This window comes from Peromyscus leucopus, chromosome 12 (genome assembly GCF_004664715.2).
Source record: "Peromyscus leucopus breed LL Stock chromosome 12, UCI_PerLeu_2.1, whole genome shotgun sequence".
NCBI lineage: Eukaryota > Metazoa > Chordata > Mammalia > Rodentia > Cricetidae > Peromyscus > Peromyscus leucopus.
The window spans coordinates 77266415-77286834 of record NC_051073.1 but is presented as its reverse complement, the minus strand read 5'-3'; the positions used below and the strand labels follow the sequence as shown (position 1 = coordinate 77286834).

Below are 20420 nucleotides of genomic sequence, written 5' to 3'. Positions count from 1 at the left end.
TCACACACTCGACACAGCTCCTCTATGTAGCAGCAACCCTCTCACACAGCTCTCTCACTCACTCACACACACTTATTCTATATTATTCACTCTTTACTCCTCACCCCCTCACACTTCATCCCTCTCAGGACATGCACACACTCCACTCACATTCTGCAGCTGCTCTCCCATGTCCACCATCTTGCCATGTCTGGTCCACGACACTGGTGTGCCTGGTGTGTGCCACCACAGCAGGCTGTCTGTGGTGCTGGGATCCAAACTCAGCTCTAGCTCTTGTGGCAGGTTCTCCTGACTGAGCCGCCTGCCCAGCCCTCTTCTTCTCATATCTAGAAAAGAAATCCTAAAAAATGTTCCTGGATGTGGCGCTCACTGTCAGAAATGTCATCTAGGGAAATATTTGGAAGTGCTAAGGCTGTTATTTCAGACTTTTTCAGAGCGAAGGTACCCTCAACTTTCTATTGTTGGCCAGGCCAGGAAAGGAAGTCGGAACCAATGCTAAGTAGATGCCAGGTCAGGGATAAGACCAAGGCTCCTCCAAGGTCCCATCAGATCCGCTGAGGGTTCCTCACCAGGTTCCAGGCTTGAAGAATGCCATATTTAACCAAAAAAGCAAACTGCTGGAGAGTTCCAGAACTCCCAAGGAGCAAACACCATTTACAAACTAGAGATATAAACATTTATTTCACAACTTTACCATAATTTTCTAAGGAGACATACATGTACTGGGGACATTTGAAACACTGGGGCCGATGGATGCCGAGTCCTCGAGAAGCCAGGAGCAGACGCACCACAAGGGCCAGCTCTGCTTCACTTAGGGCCACCTCCTTTCTTGGGACCATTAGTCCTTATTTCATGCCAGATTTTCACTAGAGGCTCCCTGTTCTTCCAAATGAGTTCATGACCATAAGTGATGTACCATCTGGAAAAAGATAAATGGTCCAATGTTCAAATGGTGTGACATGCAAACACAACCTCATCACAGCACTAAGTGACACCAGTTTTTTTTCTTTTTTGTATTGTTTTCAATAAAAAGAATATTTGCTTCAGGCGAGTTGTTGTTTTGTCTGCATGTGTTTCTGTACCGTGGATGTGCAGTGACGCTGGAGGCCAGGGGATCACTGCATCCCAGGAACTGGAGTTACACACAGCTGGGAGCTGCCATGTGGGCGCTGGGAACTCAGGTCCTCTGCAAGAACAGTCAGTGCTCTTCACTGCTGAGCCAGGTGCTCAGCCACGAGTTGATACTTTAATAAAATGCCAAGGCCACTCCACAAAACTGAGTAAGACAGGTAATTTGATATAAAGCTTTGGCATTTATGATGCATAGAGGATAAAAGCAGGATGGGCTTGACTGGCTGTTTGGAACTATGTGGCAGCTTTACACGATCACAGGCATTTTTCTTTGCATTTTATTTGTCTTGGAGGAGGAGGCACAAATGCCATAGTGTATGTGTAGAGGTCTGAGGACATCACATAGGTCCCAGGGATGGGACTAGGTTTGTGGAAAATGCCTTTACCCACAGAACCACCTCCAAGGCCCTGCACTGTAACTTTTTATTCACTGCAAGTTAACCATCATGTTTCCTTGTTTGTTTACTTATTTATTTTTGAGACAAGTTCTCACAATGTAGCCCAAGTTGGCTGGATACTCAGGACAATTCTGCCTCCCAAGAGCTAGGAATAGAGGCATAAACAATAATATGTACCATTGTTTTTCTCATTACAGACCAGAGGAGAACAAGTATATAAGAAAATAATTTGCTCAACATGCAAACAGCTTTGTGTGTCAACTAAGGTCTGATCAAAGGTACACTGACCCTTTTTTTACTATGAAAAAGAAGAAGAAATGTCAGGTGTGGGATTTGCTAACATGTACTATAATGGTAAATACGCCTCCTGACATTTCCACATGCTATATACAGAGGGTGGCCTGTCAATCCAATCCTGCCTAAGGCAATGAGCAGTGAAGGAGAAAGGTGTAATGCCTTAATTTGCTCACCCTCTGACTAGGAACCTGAGATCCTGGGCTCCAGCCACTGCACACAACAGCATGAAGGATGTCTCCACGTACTGAGTGACATTGCCAACTGGATGGGCATGCTGTAACCACCTGAGCACAGGCTGTGGGGTTCATTTAGTGCAGTTTCACCTCTCCTGGGAAAGGACACAACCTCCAGGAGACATGGACTGATGGAGACTGGCAGCCTAGAAAAGTACCTACCCTTGAAACCCTGACTTACATACTCATTCCTCCAAGCAGACTTCAAATTCCAAGGGGCAGATTCCAAACTTCACTGACCTCATTTTTACTAGACATCTGATTTTATTATTTAAGGGAATGGGCATGATGGCCATGCTCTTAATCCTGGCAGAGGCACAGAGGCAAGAGGCCAGAGGTACGGCAGAGGCAGAGGCAAAGGCAAGTGAATCTCTTGTGAGTTTGTTACCAGCCTATCTACATATCAAGATCCAGGCCTTCCACGTTTACATAGGGAGTCCCTGTTTCAAAAAGAATAAAGGAATAAAAGATTTAAGGGGTGGAGAGATTTAAGGGCTCAGAGGATAAGAGCATCTGGTGCGCTTTAAGAACCGGGTTCACGCCGGGCGGTGGTGGCGCACGCCTTTAATCCCAGCACTTGGGAGGCAGAGCCAGGCGGATCTCTGTGAGTTCGAGGCCAGCCTGGGCTACCAAGTGAGTCCCAGGAAAGGCGCAAAACTACACAGAGAAACCCTGTCTCGAAAAACCAAAAAAAAAAAAAAAGAAGAACCGGGTTCACCTCCCAGCATCAACATGGTGGCTCCCAACTATGTGAAACTCAATTTCCAGGGGATCTGCTGCCCTCCTCTGTGGGCACCAGTCATGAATGTGGTACACAGACATACACGTTGGCAAAACATTGATATACATAAAAATAAATACACCTCAAACTGATTTACATTGGAACCAATACAACAACAACATATTTTAACATGTCAAAAATATCTGAATATGCATTTTTATTGTAAAGGGCTTGACTTATACCAGAATTTTAATTCCTTCTTATGAAAGCTGGACACAAGGGTACACATCTGTAATCCTAGCCCCCAGGAAGCTAAGGCAGGAGAACTGCCATAAGTTCAAGGACAGCCTGGGCTGGATACTGAATAATAGGCCAGACAGGAGCTACATAGTAACAAAATTATCTGAAGCTAAAGCAAGATTTTCTCATGAATGCAGAAGAGAAAAAGGATTGCCCCTTTAAATGTAAACCCTTAGAAGTGAGTCGCTCGTCAAGGACTCCCCATGAACTGAGGATCTTTCCAAATCTTTTGAGCCTTCTAACTTCATGCAGAACCGAACACTTCAGTCTGACAGGCAACGACTCCATTACACTCATGAATACAAATGAACCTGTGAGCTGGCTAAGCCCAAGTTAGGAAGACGACATTGTTTTGCTCCAAGGGTTGAGTTTAGAACCTGCACATTCCTTTGGCTGTGCCACCACCGACCACACAGCGTTGGTGTCCTCTCCCCTGCTGGTGCAGGGTAACAAGCAAGTGCCCTGCAATGACTGGCTGGGAGACCTTAGCCAAATTACCCATTCCTTCTTTTTTGGTAAAGGGGGTATGGTGTGTGTTTGAAACAGGGTCTCTCTATGAACCCCTCTTTGGCCTCAAATGCATAGAGATCCACCTCATCTGTCTCCTGAGGTCTGAGTTGAAAGGTGCAATGCCACACCTGCCTCAAACTACCCATTCTTTATGCAGTTTCTTGTCTGAAGAACAGAATGTCTCAGAGGGCTTTGAGAAATCAAATCAACCCTTGGACTAGAGAGCTCTGTGAGAATCAGCTGTCACACGGCTGGGCTCTGTAGCTCTGCTGTAATCTCACGGTACAGTGTGAGGGTGTGCATGCATGTGGGTATACACATGTGTGCATGGGTGTGTGTGTGTATGTACGTGTCGGGGGTGCGCATGTGTGTTTATGCACCTGTGTGGGTGCGTGTACACATGTGGGTATGTGTATTCAAGTGTGTGGGTGCATGCACGTGTGTGGGTCAAAGGATAACTTGCAGGAGTCAGTTCTCGCCTTCCACCACATGTATGCTGGAGATCACATGTGGGTCATTAAGCCTGGCGGCAAGCACCCTTACTCACTGAGCCCTCTCGATGGCCCAGGTTTCTGAATCCTTTCTAAACACAGAAAAGATGAGTCCTGGACATGAATGAGATCCAGTACGTGTAAAGAGGTTAAATTAGAACAGTGAGGAGAAAGGATGCTTTTGCTTCTCAGATCCCGGACTGTAAAGTATATGTGACCAATTATTTTCAGAATAAAAGAAAAGTAATATTTAGAACAATAAAAACCTGCCAGGGGAAGAGATGCTATGAGAACACACAGAAAGTACAGATGAATTTAGAGTTCACAAAGCAGAGCTACTTTCCTAAGTCTCTGTGTCTCAGACTGTCTGTAATGTGCTGTGATAATTAGAGCTACAACACGCATGTGCCATGCTTTAACCACCATGGACATCATAAATGGCACAGCAGCGCTCAGCTCCACCTAGGGCAGCACCACTTCACTCAGAAAGACTCTCTATTCTGTGCAAATTCAGGCAAACCCAGTTTCCTGAAGTTCAACAGTGCATGTGAGCACACACTCAGTGTGCTCAGTCGGTGTGCTGCAAACAGAGGCTGAGGGTTTGGATTTACGTTTCTGCTCTACTCAAAGCCATCAGTTACTCCTGAGACTCAGTTTCCTTCATTAAACAGGAACCTAAGGTAGCGAGCTTGGTACTTACATGCAGCAGGCGTCAGGTACCATCGTCCCTGGAACATGGTCCACACCAGCCTCTTTCTCTATATATATAACCTAGACCTACTGTGCTCTCTCTCCCTCACGTGCACCAGCGCTGTCCCCCAGTAACACGGGACCGGCAGGGGGTGGGCAGCAAACAGCTCAGCACTGATTATGCTCAAACTTACATTCCAAAGAGAGCTCCCCCAAGATGTGCTGCATGATCAAAAAATTTCCATCCCAGGATCATCCCAGCTGTATCCATGGCAATGATGGCTTTTAAGGCCTAGAAGCCAGGGAGAGAAAAGAGAAACGGTACAATTTGATCGCCATTTCCAATTTAAGGGCAAGAGTTCAGGCACTGTGAACACTGCTGCGGGCAGCCGTCGGCAGGTACTTACATTGCCTGCTGTGAAGGTGAAGACCGGGAGGAAGATGATGGCGAGCCTCCCGTCTGGGATCTTGGTGCACACTGCTGCAAGCACAGTCATGATCGCTCCTGACTGCAAGGTAATACACATGGCGGTGAGGACAGCAGACCAGGGAGATGGGCTGCCTAGGCCCTGTGCAGGCCGACGCACCCCCATCTGGAGGGCTCAGATCTTTCCACTTTCCACTGTGAATGTGCACAGTGTCAGGGGAAGGGATCCAGGCTGTCACACAAGGCTGCAAATAATCCCAGGACACAGACTACACTACCTATGGAGAACTTAACTGTATCACAATAAGCACATGAATGAGCTCCAAGGAGAGCATTACATATGCCACACACCTAAGTGAGACTGTCTACCAGCTCTCTAACTGGCTAGAATGAGCTATGGGCGATGTTTTCTTACAATTTAAATTTATAATGGCTGCGAAAGTGAAAGTGAAAGTGAAAGCGAAAGTGAAAGTGTAGCTGGCTAAAGCTTAAATCCAGCCACTTGTTCCCTCTTGAGCCGAGTCAAGGCTTGGCTTTACAGGCAGGGGCCCTGTTTAGCAGGGCAGGCCTGAGCTGTTTGTAGCACTGGCTTTAAGCAAGCAGCTCACAGTTAGTCCGGCGTGAGGCCAAGCAGACCTGGGCCGGGGCTAGGGAGCTGGCTGCTCCGGCTAGGGAGCCGGCTACTCGGGCTAGGGAGCCGGCCCCAAGCAGTTTTTAATGGATTCTTGGCCCACGTTGGGCGCCAGATGTAGATGTAACCAATCGTCTTATTAAAATAAGAAACACAGAGCCAATGTAAAAGAGAAAGCCGAGAGGTCAGAGCTCAGAGATAAAATCTTACCTCCTGCAGTGCTCCTAACTTCCCCGCGAGAGAGCTACTTCCTGTTTGTCTGTGTTTAAATAGTCTTTCTGTTCTGCCTTCTCATTGGTTGTAAACCCAACCACATGACTGCCTTGTCACTGCCTGTAAGTACCGCCCTCCAGGTCTTAAAGGTGTATGTCTCCAATACTGGCTGTATCCTTGAACACACAGAAATCTACCTAGCTCTTCTAACCACCACGCTCTTGCTATGGCTCTAATAGCTCTGACCCCAGGGCAACTTTATTTATTAACATAAAATTAAAATCACATTTCAGTACAAATAAAATATCACCATAGAGGTGTTTTTCTGGAATACACCAATTTATCAAACCTTTTAATGCTACCACAATCCTAATTCGTCTGAATGGTGGAACATCTCAAAAACACAATCACAACTCCTTGTTTACATTAACTCTCATGACACACATTCATTCAAATATCTGACTGCAACACAGTAGACATGCTATTCCACACTAAAGACACAGAGGTGAATAGACAGGCCACACCTTCATGGGCCTTACCCCAAGGTAGGAAAGACAACTAAGAAAAAAGAGCAATTCTGAGATGGGAAGGGAGGTGCCGTGTGCCATGGCAGCACATGGAGACCCAGGCTCAGGGCTATGAGAGGACACAGGAAGAGCGTCCTGCAAAGCAGCACAGCAGAACCAAGGCTGGACGTGAACTGCACAGCCTGGCCGAGGACTGCAAAGAGTCCGAGTGTGAGGTGCAGAGGGAAAACACAGCATGGCAACCTAGTCTTTTTCTAACAAAGGTCACAGCTGAGACAAAGCTGTCTGTGAAAGGAATAATTTATTGAGAACAAATCTTAGTTCTCTCCAAAGTGCTTCCCTGTCATTCCTCTCCAGTATCAGGTGAGGAAGACACATTGTGACAGACTGCAGGAGTCTTCAGTGTGACATGCCAGCACACAAAAGGACAGCACGGAAACCACCAACTCTGGCCAAGTGTGCTGTCAGTGCTGATCCCAGTGTGGTAAGGAGGTGTGATTACAGAAGACACTAGCTACGAGGATATGCATGCTACCTTTGCATAAGAATACAGTGAAAACCAACTCCAACTAAAACAACAGATTCCACGCCCAGTGGAACGCATGCCGGGGAGGTTATGAACATGGTATTTACACAATCTAAAACGTCTTCTCACATCTTATACATTAATTTTAAAAGAAACTGTAGTATAGAAACTACAAAGCAGCTAAGATGTTCACCACAGAAAGGGACAGACCGACACCATGTCCCTGTGGCCCTAGTACCTGAGGACACCACTCATCTAACACTGCCACCCAGCCACACAAGCTGACCGAGTCTGGAGCAAAAAGACAAATCCACAACAGCCACCCTGTACTGTCTGAAAAACAAAGAGGACCTGTGGAAATGCGGCAGCTTTTAGAAGCCCAGAAAATCATAACTAAATGCAACACATGAGTTTAGAGGAAACATTACTGGAACAACTTCCATAACTGGAATATGGATTATCAAGTTTCATGTAGCTATTTAATAGCGGCGCTGTGGGATAGGTAAAGATATTTGTGTTTCTAGGAAATATATGATGAAGTATCTAGGAACAAAGAGACACAATGTAAGACAGCTGGTCTTGAGGATGGTAGCTCAACACACTGAAAGCTCTTGACACCAAACCTGACGCCTGAATTTAGTCCTGTGTCTGGCCCAGTGGCTGTATCTAGGTAGTGTCTGCCCAATGAACACTCTAACACAGTAGCAGACTTAAATGTGTAATGAGAATTATCTAATCCTAGAGGGGGCTCTCATTATTCTGACATACTCTTCCCAATATGTACTATATTCCAGCGAGTACATGCAAATGACCAACAGTTAAAAGCTACAGAGACAGGCCAGGTACGGCAGTGCCCACCTTTAATCCCAGTACTCAGGAGGCAGAGGCAGGCGGATCTCTTGAGTTCCAGGCCAGCCAGGGATATACAGTCAGACCATCTCAAAAAGACAAACAAAACAAAAAAAGAAGGAAAACACTAGTTCCACCAAGCTGACTCTGTCCTCCACACACCAAGTAGAAAGGAGAAAATCTGCAGTCTGAAAACTTCAGTTTTATAAATGTGTGCATTCTAAGTTTGACAAAGATGTGTCAAAGGAATTGTTTCTATGTCAATTTACTCGTTCTTTACTGTTACACTGAGTCTGAAAGACATAAGGCAAACGCAGGCTGAGAGTATATGGAAGCTGTATTCATTTGCAACTTTCTTATAAACATAATCATTCCTCAGTGAAATTTAAAATTAGATCAGAAAATATTTATATTAGATACACTTAAAAAAAGAAAGAAAAAGAAATACTTACTGCACCAAGTGAAGGTCCATATCTTCCTGTGGCAACTTTACACACATAACTGACAAAATTGGAAATAACACCTATGAAATAAGCCACATTTCAACAGTTTCAGTATAAAAGGTACTGGTTTTTCCCTTTAGATGTACTGGTGATTGAGCCAGGGCCCTCTGCACACCAGGCCAGCCCTCTAGCACGGCCCTCTGCTCCCAGCCCTTCGTGTATGCATTGTAGTCTCCACTCCAGTTTTAGTGACTGGTTCGCCTCTCTTCTTTAGATGGTATATTGCTTTGTAGTCCAGGGTGGCCTTAAACCTGCTATCCTCCTGCCTCAGCCTCCTGAGTGTTGGGCTTACATGCTATGCTCAGCAATAGTATAGGGTTTCTATCTGGATCCATCTAAGGTCGCCAGTATGAACCCCACCCTACTATCACTTCAGCTAATTTATAGGGCAAGGTCCTGAATGCGGTGTCCTTTCCAAGACCCCATACACAACTTACTGAGTGACATACGGTGTCCACTTTACCTCTCAGTTCTCATTTTCCCAATCTACAACAAATGAGACAGATGGCTAAGATAGCTGGGAGGTCTGGAAACCATTATTAGAAGATGGCTGATCTGAACTACAAAACCAGGGCCCTGGGAGATTAAAATGTGATGTTTAAGCAGTACTCTATTCCTGAATCTCTGCTCGCTAATTTAAACCAAGCATCCCCAAGAAATTATTGGGAACTATCAGATGAGAAGCAGGGAAGGAACAATTCCATTTGTCTGTGATGCCCTTCTACACACAACTTGATAAACAAATCCATCCTGAGTATCTGCTGTGTAACCATTCCTCTGTCCCTTCTGCAGAGAAGTGCTCATTACCTGCAGACAGGTACACTGCCACAAACTGCTCTTGACCCAGAATGTTCACGATGCTGGTTGAGAAGCTCCACAAAACATACATGTTTGCTGCCATGTGGAATAGGGAGAAATGGCTGAAGGTTGACAGCAACATTGGAGAACAAAGAACCTCTGCAAGAGAACAAAGAATCTGGTAACATGCAACCTAGGGCACTAAGGTTTTCATTTTAAGCTTGTCTCATTATTGTTATTGAAAGCCAAACCTAAGAATCCAAACAATCAGTTAAAAGTTTAAATAAGACTGTTTAACAGAGCATTTTTAAAAGATTTGTTTGTTTGTTTGTTTGCTTATTAATTATGTATGCAGTGTTCTGTCTGCATGTATGCCTGCAGGCCAGAATAGGGAGCCAGATCTCATTACAGATAGTTGTGAGCCACCACATGGTTCCTGGGAACTGAACTCAGGACCTCTGGAAGGGCAGCCAGTGCTCTTAATCTGAGCCATCTCTCCAGCCCTTAACAGAGCATTTCCAAAGGATAAAAACTACCTTAACAAATGTTTCTACTTAGTAAGCAGCCAGTGAACATTCAAAGCAACTTGTCTTTGTCACTAAAAATTATTTCAATTACAAACACAAAATTACTTACAATATTTTCCTCAAAGAATAAGCCTGCAGTGATTTTAGATCTTAATTTAAATTTTTTATTTTTATTCTGTCTTTTTAATTTAAATGTATGGGTACTTTATGTCTGTGTGCCTGGTGCCCAAGGTGGCCACAAGAGGGCAATGGATATCCTGGAACTGAGGTTACAGGCAGATAGGAGAAGACATGTGGGAATCAAACCTGCGTCCTCTGGGAAAGCAGCCAGTGCTCTCCACTGCTGGGCCACCTCTCCAGCCCCGGATCTAATTTTTTTTTTTTTTTGACACTTTTTTCTTTTCACTATGTAGCCCTGGATGTCCCAGAACTCTCTATGTAGACCAGGCTGGCCTCAAACTCAGAGATCCTCCTGCCTCTGCTTTCTGAGTGCTGAGACTAAAGGTTGTTCCACCACGCCTGGTCCAGATCTTAAAAAAAAGGAAAGCACCTACTATGTGTAAAGTACCTTTCAGGCCTGGGGACTACAGCAAAGGAGAGACAAGGTTCCTGTCCTCAGGGAGCTTACAGGCTCTACCTCCGTATTGTGTATGATTGCTGACACACAACCACTCCTGTAACATTCTTTTTTTTTTTTTTTCTTTTTTTTTTTTTTGGTTTTTTCAAGACAGGGTTTCTCTGTGTAGCTTTGTGCCTTTTCCTGGAACTCACTTGGTAGCCCAGGCTGGCCTCGAACTCACAGAGATCCGCCTGGCTCTGCCTCCCGAGTGCTGGGATTAAAGGCGTGCGCCACCACCGCCCAGCCACTCTTGTAACATTCTGACTAATATAAAGCCTATTTTCCATATTATTTCTATCAACATAAATTCACACAAGTTAGACTTACTTGATGCTGGGTTGGATGTAAAATATCTGATCATGGTTCGATGCAGCGATGGCACCCTCCATAGGCAGAATACCAGAGCATTTGCAGCTATGATGCCTACAACACAGAATTGAAGGACATTAAAATAAGAGCCGAGAAGTTCGATCCCGTCCACCTGATGTTCCCCTGCCACAGTTGCATGAGTGGACTGTGTATTTGGTAAGGGGTAGTAGGCTGAGGAACACAAACCATGCCAATGCCTCCGAAGTGTCAAAAGGGTAAATCAGAGGTTTTGTGGAAAGCTGCAAATGCTCTAAGAACTGGCTACCTTTTTGAAAATGTTTTATTTACGGTGGGCTGACACACACAACTTTCGGGGTCACTCTGGCCTTCCTTGCCGCCCCAGGATCGCTATCGTTTCTGCTGTGGTGTTGTGAGTCCAGGCTGGCTGACCTGCCAGCTTCAGGAGCTTCACCTGTCTCCAGCCCCATCGTGTTGTGGAATACTGACACACTCAGCTTCTCACAGATTTTCCCTGATCCTGAGAACTGACTCAGGTTGTCAGGCTCAGGGGGGCTAACTGGGAGACTAGCGTCCCGTCCCGTCCCCCATTTTCTCAGACAAGGTTTCTCTATATAGACCTGACTGATCTGAAACTCACTTTGTAGACCAGGCTGACCTCAACTCACAGAGATCCTCCTGCCTCTGCCTCCTGAGTACTGGGATTAAAGGTGTGCACCACCACACCCAGCTGAGGCTGTCATCTTTACACAGAGTCATTTCCGCAGCCCAGGACTTTCTTCACCCAGATCAATATTTTTCTCCTTCAGAACAGTTTACTCTTCTCAATAAATAATCAGATCAGTAATTATTGTTTGATAATGGAAAACCCAAAAACAGAGGCAGGAGGATCACAAACTACTAGGGGACAAACACACAATAGGGAGGCAATGCCCACCCCGAGGGACCACTTCCTCTAGCAAGGCCCCGCCTCCTAAAGGTTCCCTAACCTCCCTACAGCACCACCACCTGCTTGGGACCAAACACATGAACCCATGAGTGACATTTCACACTCAAACCACACCTGGTGAGAGCCTAACAGGCGCCCCTGAAAGCTGGAGAGGAGAAGTAAGCTTCTTGGGGTTGTGTTGCAGAATATTTGTGTACATTGTAAAGATGTGTCTCTGCCTAAGGTGCTTTCTGATTGGTTTAATAAAGAGCTGAATGGGCAGTGGCTAGGCAGGAGAGGATAGGCGGGATTTCCAGGGAGACAGAGAAAGAGGGGAAGGAACCTAGGTGGGTGCATTTCATCAGAGACTCTGAAGAAGTTGGACATAAGGCTCAAACCAGAGGTAACTGAGTCATGTGGTAGAATGTAATTAATAACTGAGTCATGTGGTAGAATGTAATTAATAGAGACAGGTTAATTTAAGTTATAAGAACTAGTTGGATAAAAGCATAAGCTAAGGCCAAGTTTCCATAATTAATATTGTCTCCATGTTGTTATTGGGGAGCTGGAGGTCCCACGAAAGAAAGCTGATGACATTTTAAAAAGATTGTTACAATTAGCATACAATGTGGGGCACGTAAATCCACATAGGGCCTGAAAAAGCTGAGAAAAAAAAAGTGAGTAGGCTCAGTGCTTGTGGCTTACAGAGACTCTTTTAAGAGACTCTGCTACCGAGCATCTGAATGGGGTTTATGAGCAGCTGACAGCCCGCCACTTGGTGGAAGAAGACTAGGCAGAACCGTCTACCACAGCATGGACCCAGAAACTTCCCAGCCCTGGGGCAGATGGACCAGCTCCAGGCCGGGGCTCACAGACATGAGGCTCTACTATTCACAGACTCAAAGGGGGCAGAGGCAGATCATCCACCTGGCATTTTAAGGTTCGGCTCACACGATCAGAACATTGTACTAGTGTGCAGCTGCAGGTGCTTAAAAAGTTAGGTGCAGATTGAGAAAACCTCTGAACAGATATAGTATGCTTACAAATATACTTAGATGCTAAAGAAAAAAAAATGAGTATAAACAGTCATAAAAAAATAGTTTAAAAATAATGAAGTCTTTAAAGAGAGTAAAGTAATATAAAAGGAAAAAGCCACAACACGATGGAAAATACACAGGGTGTCTGGATCCTGTATGGTGCTTTGACTTTAAATCTTTGAAATGCTGATAAACAAAAAAACCATAGCTGCTGAGAAACACTGGATTATGGAAACTGCTCAAAATGCTATTTTGAGAATTGTAGATGAATTTCTATTAATCTTATTAAATAAGAAACACAGAGCCAAATAAAGGGGTAATAGCCTAAGAGGTCAGAGAAATATCGAATAGCCACTGACTAACCTTAGCTTACCACATCACTGTAGCTTCCCAAGAGAGATTCTTCCTGTCTAACCTGTGCCTTTATTACCTTCCTGTTCTGCCTTCTCATTGGCTCTAAGCCCAGACACATCACTTCCTCATCACTGCCTGTATATACAAACCTCCAGATCTCTATGGCTGGTACTGGGATTAAAGGCATGTGTCCACCACCTTGGCTGTGTCCTTGACCACACAGAGACTCTGCCTGCCATGTGATCGGATTAAGGGAGTATGCAACCACTGCCTGACTTCTGTTTATGGCTCACTATGACCTCTGATCTCCAGGCAAACTATTTATTAACATACAAATAAAATATGTCCACAGAAAATATTTCAGCACAAATAAAATATCACCACAGAGAATATCTTAACTTCAGAATGGAAGTCAGAAAATACACTGCATTGGGGAAAGGTTTGCTTTGTTTCAACAGGAAACAAAAAGCCATGGATTTCATCAAAATTAAGACCAGATTTGATTAGGAGACCTTCTGAAAATCTTGGCTACAGACATGAAAAATAAAACAAGAAAAACTATAAAACAGGTGATATATAAGCTGATGCCTTGACATGGGAACAGCTCTGAGACTGGATGAGACATGATCAATCTTGCTGACTACACAGTCCTCATGACTTACTATTACATGCCATCCTTTTATATGACATGGATAGAGGTTTGGTTATACAGTCCAAAGAAACTTATAAGGTTAACAGATGCCTTTTCCCTGTTCAAACATAAAACAAACAAACAAAAAAAACATCTTTAGCTGACTTGTGCACACTGCACATTCCATACTTATGTTACTACAGACATATCTGTTACCTTTAAAAGTTTGTGGGTTTTCAGAACAAAAGGACCAGACACCAATGAAGACAAGTAGCCCAGGTGATCCAGCCTCAAAATGCCTCTGTTGCAGTTTCTTAAAAATTCTACAACGCTTATGCAAGGACGCTTGGCTCAGTCTGGGAGGAGGGGACTGGTCCTGTCTGGACTGAGTCTACCAGGTTGATCTGGAGGAGGTGGGAATGGGGGGTGGGCTGGGGGGAAGGGGAGGGGGGCAGGAGCGGGGAGAACAAGGGAATCTGTGGCTGATATGTAGAACTGAATGGTATCGTAAAATAAAATAAAAGGAAAAAAAAATTCTACAACCAGACTGGGCGGTGGTGGCACACGCTACTAATCCCAGCACTCAGGAGGCAGAGCCAGGTGGATCTCTGTGAGTTCAAGGACAGGCACCAAAACTACACAGAGAAACCATGTCTCTAAAAACAAAACAACAACAACAACAACAATCTACAACCAGAACAACTTCAAAGCTCCTAGCTGAGATGGTCCAGCCTCATTGATTATCCAGCTAGGACTTCAGATAAGCTCTACACCTTCCCATTATACAGAGACTAAACAAAAAAATAATATAGCTAGCTCTCCCAGGACTTGACCATTATCCCCATTTTCTCAGGGTCCGCTGGAGATGCCATCACCCCCAGACAACAGGAAGCAGTCTAGAAAACAAGACACCCACATTCCCAACAGGCGGGGAGGGTGGTTTTTGGTTGTTCAGTGGATTATGGGTGTTTATCATAGTTTAGGGGGGGTTGGTTGCAAGTTGTTGTTGGTCATGGTCAGGAAAAAAGCTGAACAAAGGAGATTAGATGCAGGGATCTCTTTCTGAAGGAAAAAGGGGTTTAGTATAAAATAGTGAATTGTTGAATCTACTTTTGAACTAAAAAACAACCACTTGTCTCAAATATTTTACACTGGTATTGATTCAAATTTAAGGTTATTTTTGTTATACTGTAATTGTTTCTATTCTTGTTTAAGGCACTGTACCCATGCAGCTCATTTAAAAATGTAAAGTTTTAGTCCTTGAAAGCTATTTAGAATAATAAAGAAAGACAAGTTAGTAGTTAGTCATCTATAGCAATCAAACTTTTAGTCATGTTAGGTATGTTTTCTAGGTGAAACAGTGCAGAGGGCTGTGGGAGTATACAACAGGTGACTAGTATTTAACAGGTCGACCCACCAGATGAGTAACTCCCTGATGGGGAACACCACTTGGCGAAGCCATGGGGTTACTGACTGTAAATGACTGGCTGCTTCTGTCAGTAATTTTTCTCATGGGCCAAACGCAGTCTCACTATATGGACCAGCCTGACCTTGAATTCAGAGATCTGCCCATAAAGGTGTAGACCCCATGCTCAGCTGAGGAAGTTTTAATGTTTGAGCCTGGGCCTTTTCTTACGTGAAATGGGAGAAAACCTTATGGTGCTCAAACACACGGCAGGGCAAGCACCTGTGAACTGCAATAGAGCGCTGAAGGAGGGCGGATGAGACGGCCCTGTGCTGTGAAACCTGACAGCCTGGGTTCCAGCCCTGTCACACACAGTTCAGTGACTCCTGACAGGTGTCCTCTGACCTCCACATACGCACTCACATACACACAAACAGATGTCATTTCGAAGAAGAAAAAAAAAGGAAATATTTCAGGTCTGCTACCCTAAGGAAATGCTGTTAATTGTGGTTGCTTTTTGAAAACAAGCAAACAAAAGACATTAATCTCAGCGGAAACAGATGTCTTTCTATAGAGCTTCTTTGAATTAACTATTTATTAAGACCATACTGCTGAATCAGTTCTACAACCCTGGCTATGGCAACGTGAAGTCTTCCTCCATTGACTGCTCAACAGACCAGCTGCTGCTGCTGTGGACACAGTCCATGCTCTCACTGCTGGCCTCAGGATGCTGACATTTACCTTCAAGGCAGCTGGTGTCATTTCTCAGAAAATGTCAATGAATTCAGAAAAACAAAAGTGCTTTCTAAAGAAAGCATGTCAATCATAAGCTTCAAGAATACATCAGGTTCCAATAAAGTGAGGAAAAATTAACCTTCATATAGAAGAAACAGTCTAAATTAAGAAATATAAACACCCTTCTATCTACCAAGAAGTTAAGGGAAACAGAGTACCAATAAATATAACCCTGTTTGAGAGTAATTAGTGTCAGGCTACTCTCTAGAAATCCTGTTTACTATGTATGTAACTGTACAGAACTTACAAATCCATTTCCTTGAGTTTTTCAAGTCCATAAACTATTATTATAAAACTATTAACTTTGAAAAATTAGGTGTGTCTTTCCATAGAAATGTAGAGAAGAAGCAAGTGTGTGGACTATAATCCCAGTCCTCAGGAGGCAGAGGCAGGCAGATCTCTGGGTTCCAGGCCAGCCTGGTCTGCAGATTCTGTCTCTCACCCCTCCACTCGGGGGAGAAAAGCAGCACAACAAAATAAACCGCCATGGTGGCATGACGACATGACCACACATTCACGTTTAAGGGAGCCTTCTGAACATGGTTTAGTAGGCAGGGAGGTGGACTGGGGTGAAAACTCACCTCTATTTTACTAGTAGTTTGACTTCAAAAAGGTCTTTTCATACATTTTATACATGAACAAAATTCTCAAACAATTAAAAGGGAGAGAAAAGTTCTTTCTCCAGAAGCCAGCCTCCATCTACAAAATAGAAACAACTTCCTTGCAGCCAGCTCGGAAAGTACAGAGACCCTGTGACCTGAGCAATGTCTCCCTTGGCTTGTTTTCTGTATTCCAGGCTGGCCTCAAACTTGTTGTGCACCCTTACCCTTCTGATCCTCCTGCCTCTACCTCCCAAGTGCTAGGATTACAAGCATGTACCACTGTTCTGGGTCTGTGCAGTGCTGTAGCTGAACCCAGGGCCTTGCTAGGCAAGCACTCTACCAACTATGCTATATCCCATCATTTCTTCATCTTCCTTACTGGGGGAAATAACCCATGAACTATTTACAAGCAGTATTGTTTATTTGGTCAATATCATGTTATATACAAACTAGGAAAGTGATCCAGAACATCTTGAAAACATTTATGCCAGACTTTTCTGTTGGTATTGGCAAGACCTTTTGGGAATACCTTGCTATGTAACACAAACTGGCCTTGAACTTTGTCCTTCTATTACAGACGTGGGCTGTCATGCCCAGCTCCACACCATTTTATACTATTACATAGGCTTGTAGGTACAGAGACTCCCTGTCTCCTAAGCCACCAGTGAGCACGGTATGAAAGCCATTGCCTGTGACATACTGTACCTTTTGTTCTGATTTCTCTTCCCTTGAATGGCTAAAACGTGTAAGCTAACACAAACCTGTCACAGTCCGCTGGCCATCACTTAGGCTATTCCACCACTTGTTAATCTAAAACAGAAGGAAAATTGCATATAACTCTATGTGAAACACTTCGGACTAAGGGGAAAGATGGGCGCTTTTTCTTAGGACTGAAACTATTTAATAAAAAGAATTCTCTACCAAACAAAACATTTTTCTCATATTACATAATCTTCAGAATTCTTTAAAGTAATTGTGGCTGTGACCAAAAAAACCTATCAACCCAAATTTATCGACTGCTATGATGCCTTTGGTCACAACTGTTTCTCAATTTTAATTTAGAGGACCGGAAACTTCTTTAACAGTATTAATTTCATGTCTCCTAAGTATCATGATCCTTTATAATTTTAGAGAAGCAGTTTACTGCCCTTGATAAGTAACTAATTTCATTCAATTTCAGTGTCTTCCTTGTTGTTCCCACACAATTTTCATTTTAACATTCCTCCTACTGAAAAAGTCTTTTAACAATTCCCTAATTATAGGTATAAATATAAATAAGTAATTACAGGGGAAAAAGTGCTATATACTGAAAAAGACCTGAAATAATGTATGCAGTACAGAGAACATACTATTAAACATAAAACTGAGAATTTAATGATAGAATGTGTTGCAAGGCATGAGACTACAAAAAATGAATTGGAGGTCAAATCAAGCTTCTCCTGCCTGCCATCTTAAGACAGCAGCTGCTACTGTGCTATGCTCAGGAGGAAAAGGCTCATCTGCACTGGTGTCTCTGTGTCCTCTCGAAAGCTCCACAGAACCACTGCTCAGACATTTTTCTCTGAACAGAACGAGATAATAAACGTGAGCTAGCAGTGTTGTCATGAGGCCTACCAAGAGAGTGAAGAACAGGGTCACACTCTAAGATGGAGGAGGTAAGGTCCTATCAAGTTTAAAACTGTTACCTAAGACCTGGCTGTGCTGGCAAAAGGCTTTAATGCTAGCATGTGGGAAGCAGAGGCAGGCAGATCTCTGAGAATTTCAGGTCAGCCTGGTCTACATAGTGAGTTTCAGGACAGCCTGAACTACACAATGACACTCTATCTAAAACAAAATAAACTTTAATTTAAAAAAAAAAAAAAATCTAACTAAGGGAGCTGGAGAAACTTACTTCAAAATTATGAGGACTGAAGTTCATTTCCCAGCACTTTTATAAAAAGTTCCAAGAGCTCCAATACCCACTGCTGGGCTCTGCCACTTCCCACAACAGACAGACAGACAGACAGACCGACACACACACACACACACACACACACACACACACACACACACACACACACAAGCTCTTGAGCATACACTCACATACTCTCTTCATGTGTGCTATACACACACAAGACATATATCTTAAAATAAAACAAAACAAAAAACCTAAGAAAAAAGTTACAACAGGTACTAGCATGGTATCCTGGGCCTGAAGTCCTAGTCTTTCAAGAGGCTGAGGAAAAGAAATGCTTGAGCCCAGGAGTTGGTGGTAAGCCTGAGCAACAGGGCAAAACCTTATCAAAACAGAAAGAAGGGGCTGGGGGACTGCTCAGTTTTTAAGAGCATCAGCTGCTCTTAAAAAGGACCTGGGTTTGACTCCCAGCACCCACATGGTGGCTCACAACCACCGGTAACTCGGGTTCCAGGGGATCCAGTGTCCTCTTCTGAGTTCTGTGGGTACCAGACATGCACATGGTGCACATACATACAGGCAGGCAAGGCATTCATACACATAAATCTTCAGAAAATGAAATTCAAATGATATTTTTCACTAAAATTGCCACTTTTTTTTGAGTCATTCTCCCGGTTGAGGCCTGACTGCCCTGACACTCAGAGATTGCCTGCCTCTGCCACGCACCTGGGGCCACGTTTTTAGGGACCAAATGTGCTGATGGCTTCTTTCCAATAATCTAGTAAGGGAAGGGAAAGGATATGAAAAATGAAACTGGCCATGTGCTGGGAACTACTGTTTGTACAATAACAGGCTTCTTTATGCTTTTCTCTCTACTTCTCAATCTGAAATGTTTCCATGATTAAAACGTTTAAGTAAAAACTATTCTAGGGCTATGATGTGCCTGGCATGCACAGTCCTGGGCTCCATCCCAGCACACAGAAAACACTGTGCTAGTTGACACCTATCAGCCCAGCTCTTGGGAAGTGGGGAGGCAGGAGGATTAGAAATTCAAGGTCATCTTTGTGCACATAACAATGTCAAGGCTAGCCTGAACTCATATTTGAGATCTTGTCTCAAAAACAATTCTAATTATGAAACTGAACCAGACTTTCACAAGGAAAGAAACTCAAGACTTAAAAGGAATGACACATTAGGATGTATGTGACCCCATCTCTGTAACTAACTGTGAGTCCCCAGAGCTGCAACAGTGGTGTGGACCAGTTTCTAAGAATCTGCTTTCTAACTAAGAGCTTGCTCTGTCGTTGAGGCTTTCCTCAAATTCTCGAACTCAGAAATTTTCAGGTACCAGGGAAAAGGCCCATGCTACTATGCTAGGCTAGGACTTCCTCTTCCATATTATACTCATTGTTTCAATTTTCTTTAATGAACATAGATTTTTAAATACCATAATCTGATAAGATAAAAAGGGAGATTATTGAATCCACTTTTAAAAAGGAACTACTTGTTTTAAATAGGATACGTAATGAAATTTTTTTGTCTGAATCTGTCAAATGGTAATGAACTAGACATTGTTAATGCAATTCTTGACTGTATATATTGTATATACTTATTGGATATAGTTTTTCTTATATTAGATATAAGCATTTTAAAAGTTAGACAAAAAAGGGAAATGCGGTGATATTGTGTCCACCAATATATTGTACACCTTAATAAACTTGTCTGGGGTCAGAGAACAGAACAGCTGCTAGATAGAGATAGAGGCCAGAAAATGGTGGCACACACACCTTTAATCCTAGCATTCTGGAGGCAGAGATCTGTCTGGATCTCTGTGAGTTTAAAGCCACACTGGAAACAGCGTGGCGTGGTGACACACGCCTTTAATCCCAGGAAGTGATAGCAGAAAGGTATATAAGGTGTGAGGACCAGGAACTAGAGCCTGGTTAAGCTTTTAGGCTTTTGAGCAGCACTTCAGCTAAGATCCATCTGAATGAGGACACAGAGGCTTCCAGTTTGAGGAAATGAGATCAGCTGAGTAATTGGTGAGGTGAGGTTA

General features: G+C 43.7%; 1 protein-coding gene across 1 annotated transcript in view; it reads right to left on the bottom strand.

Moving 5' to 3' along the window:
• Positions 1–653: 653 nt before the first annotated feature.
• Positions 654–20420, bottom strand: part of Parl (presenilin associated rhomboid like) — a 28707-nt gene continuing 8940 nt past the window's right edge. Inside the window, exons 4-10 of the mRNA XM_028857544.2 lie at positions 17232–17280; positions 10719–10814; positions 9255–9404; positions 8397–8467; positions 5179–5280; positions 4966–5063; positions 654–919 (exon numbers count right to left, since the gene is read on the bottom strand). Coding sequence (XP_028713377.1) covers positions 808–919; positions 4966–5063; positions 5179–5280; positions 8397–8467; positions 9255–9404; positions 10719–10814; positions 17232–17280 — 678 coding nt within the window. The 3' untranslated portion in view covers positions 654–807. The remainder of the gene's footprint in view (positions 920–4965; positions 5064–5178; positions 5281–8396; positions 8468–9254; positions 9405–10718; positions 10815–17231; positions 17281–20420) is intronic.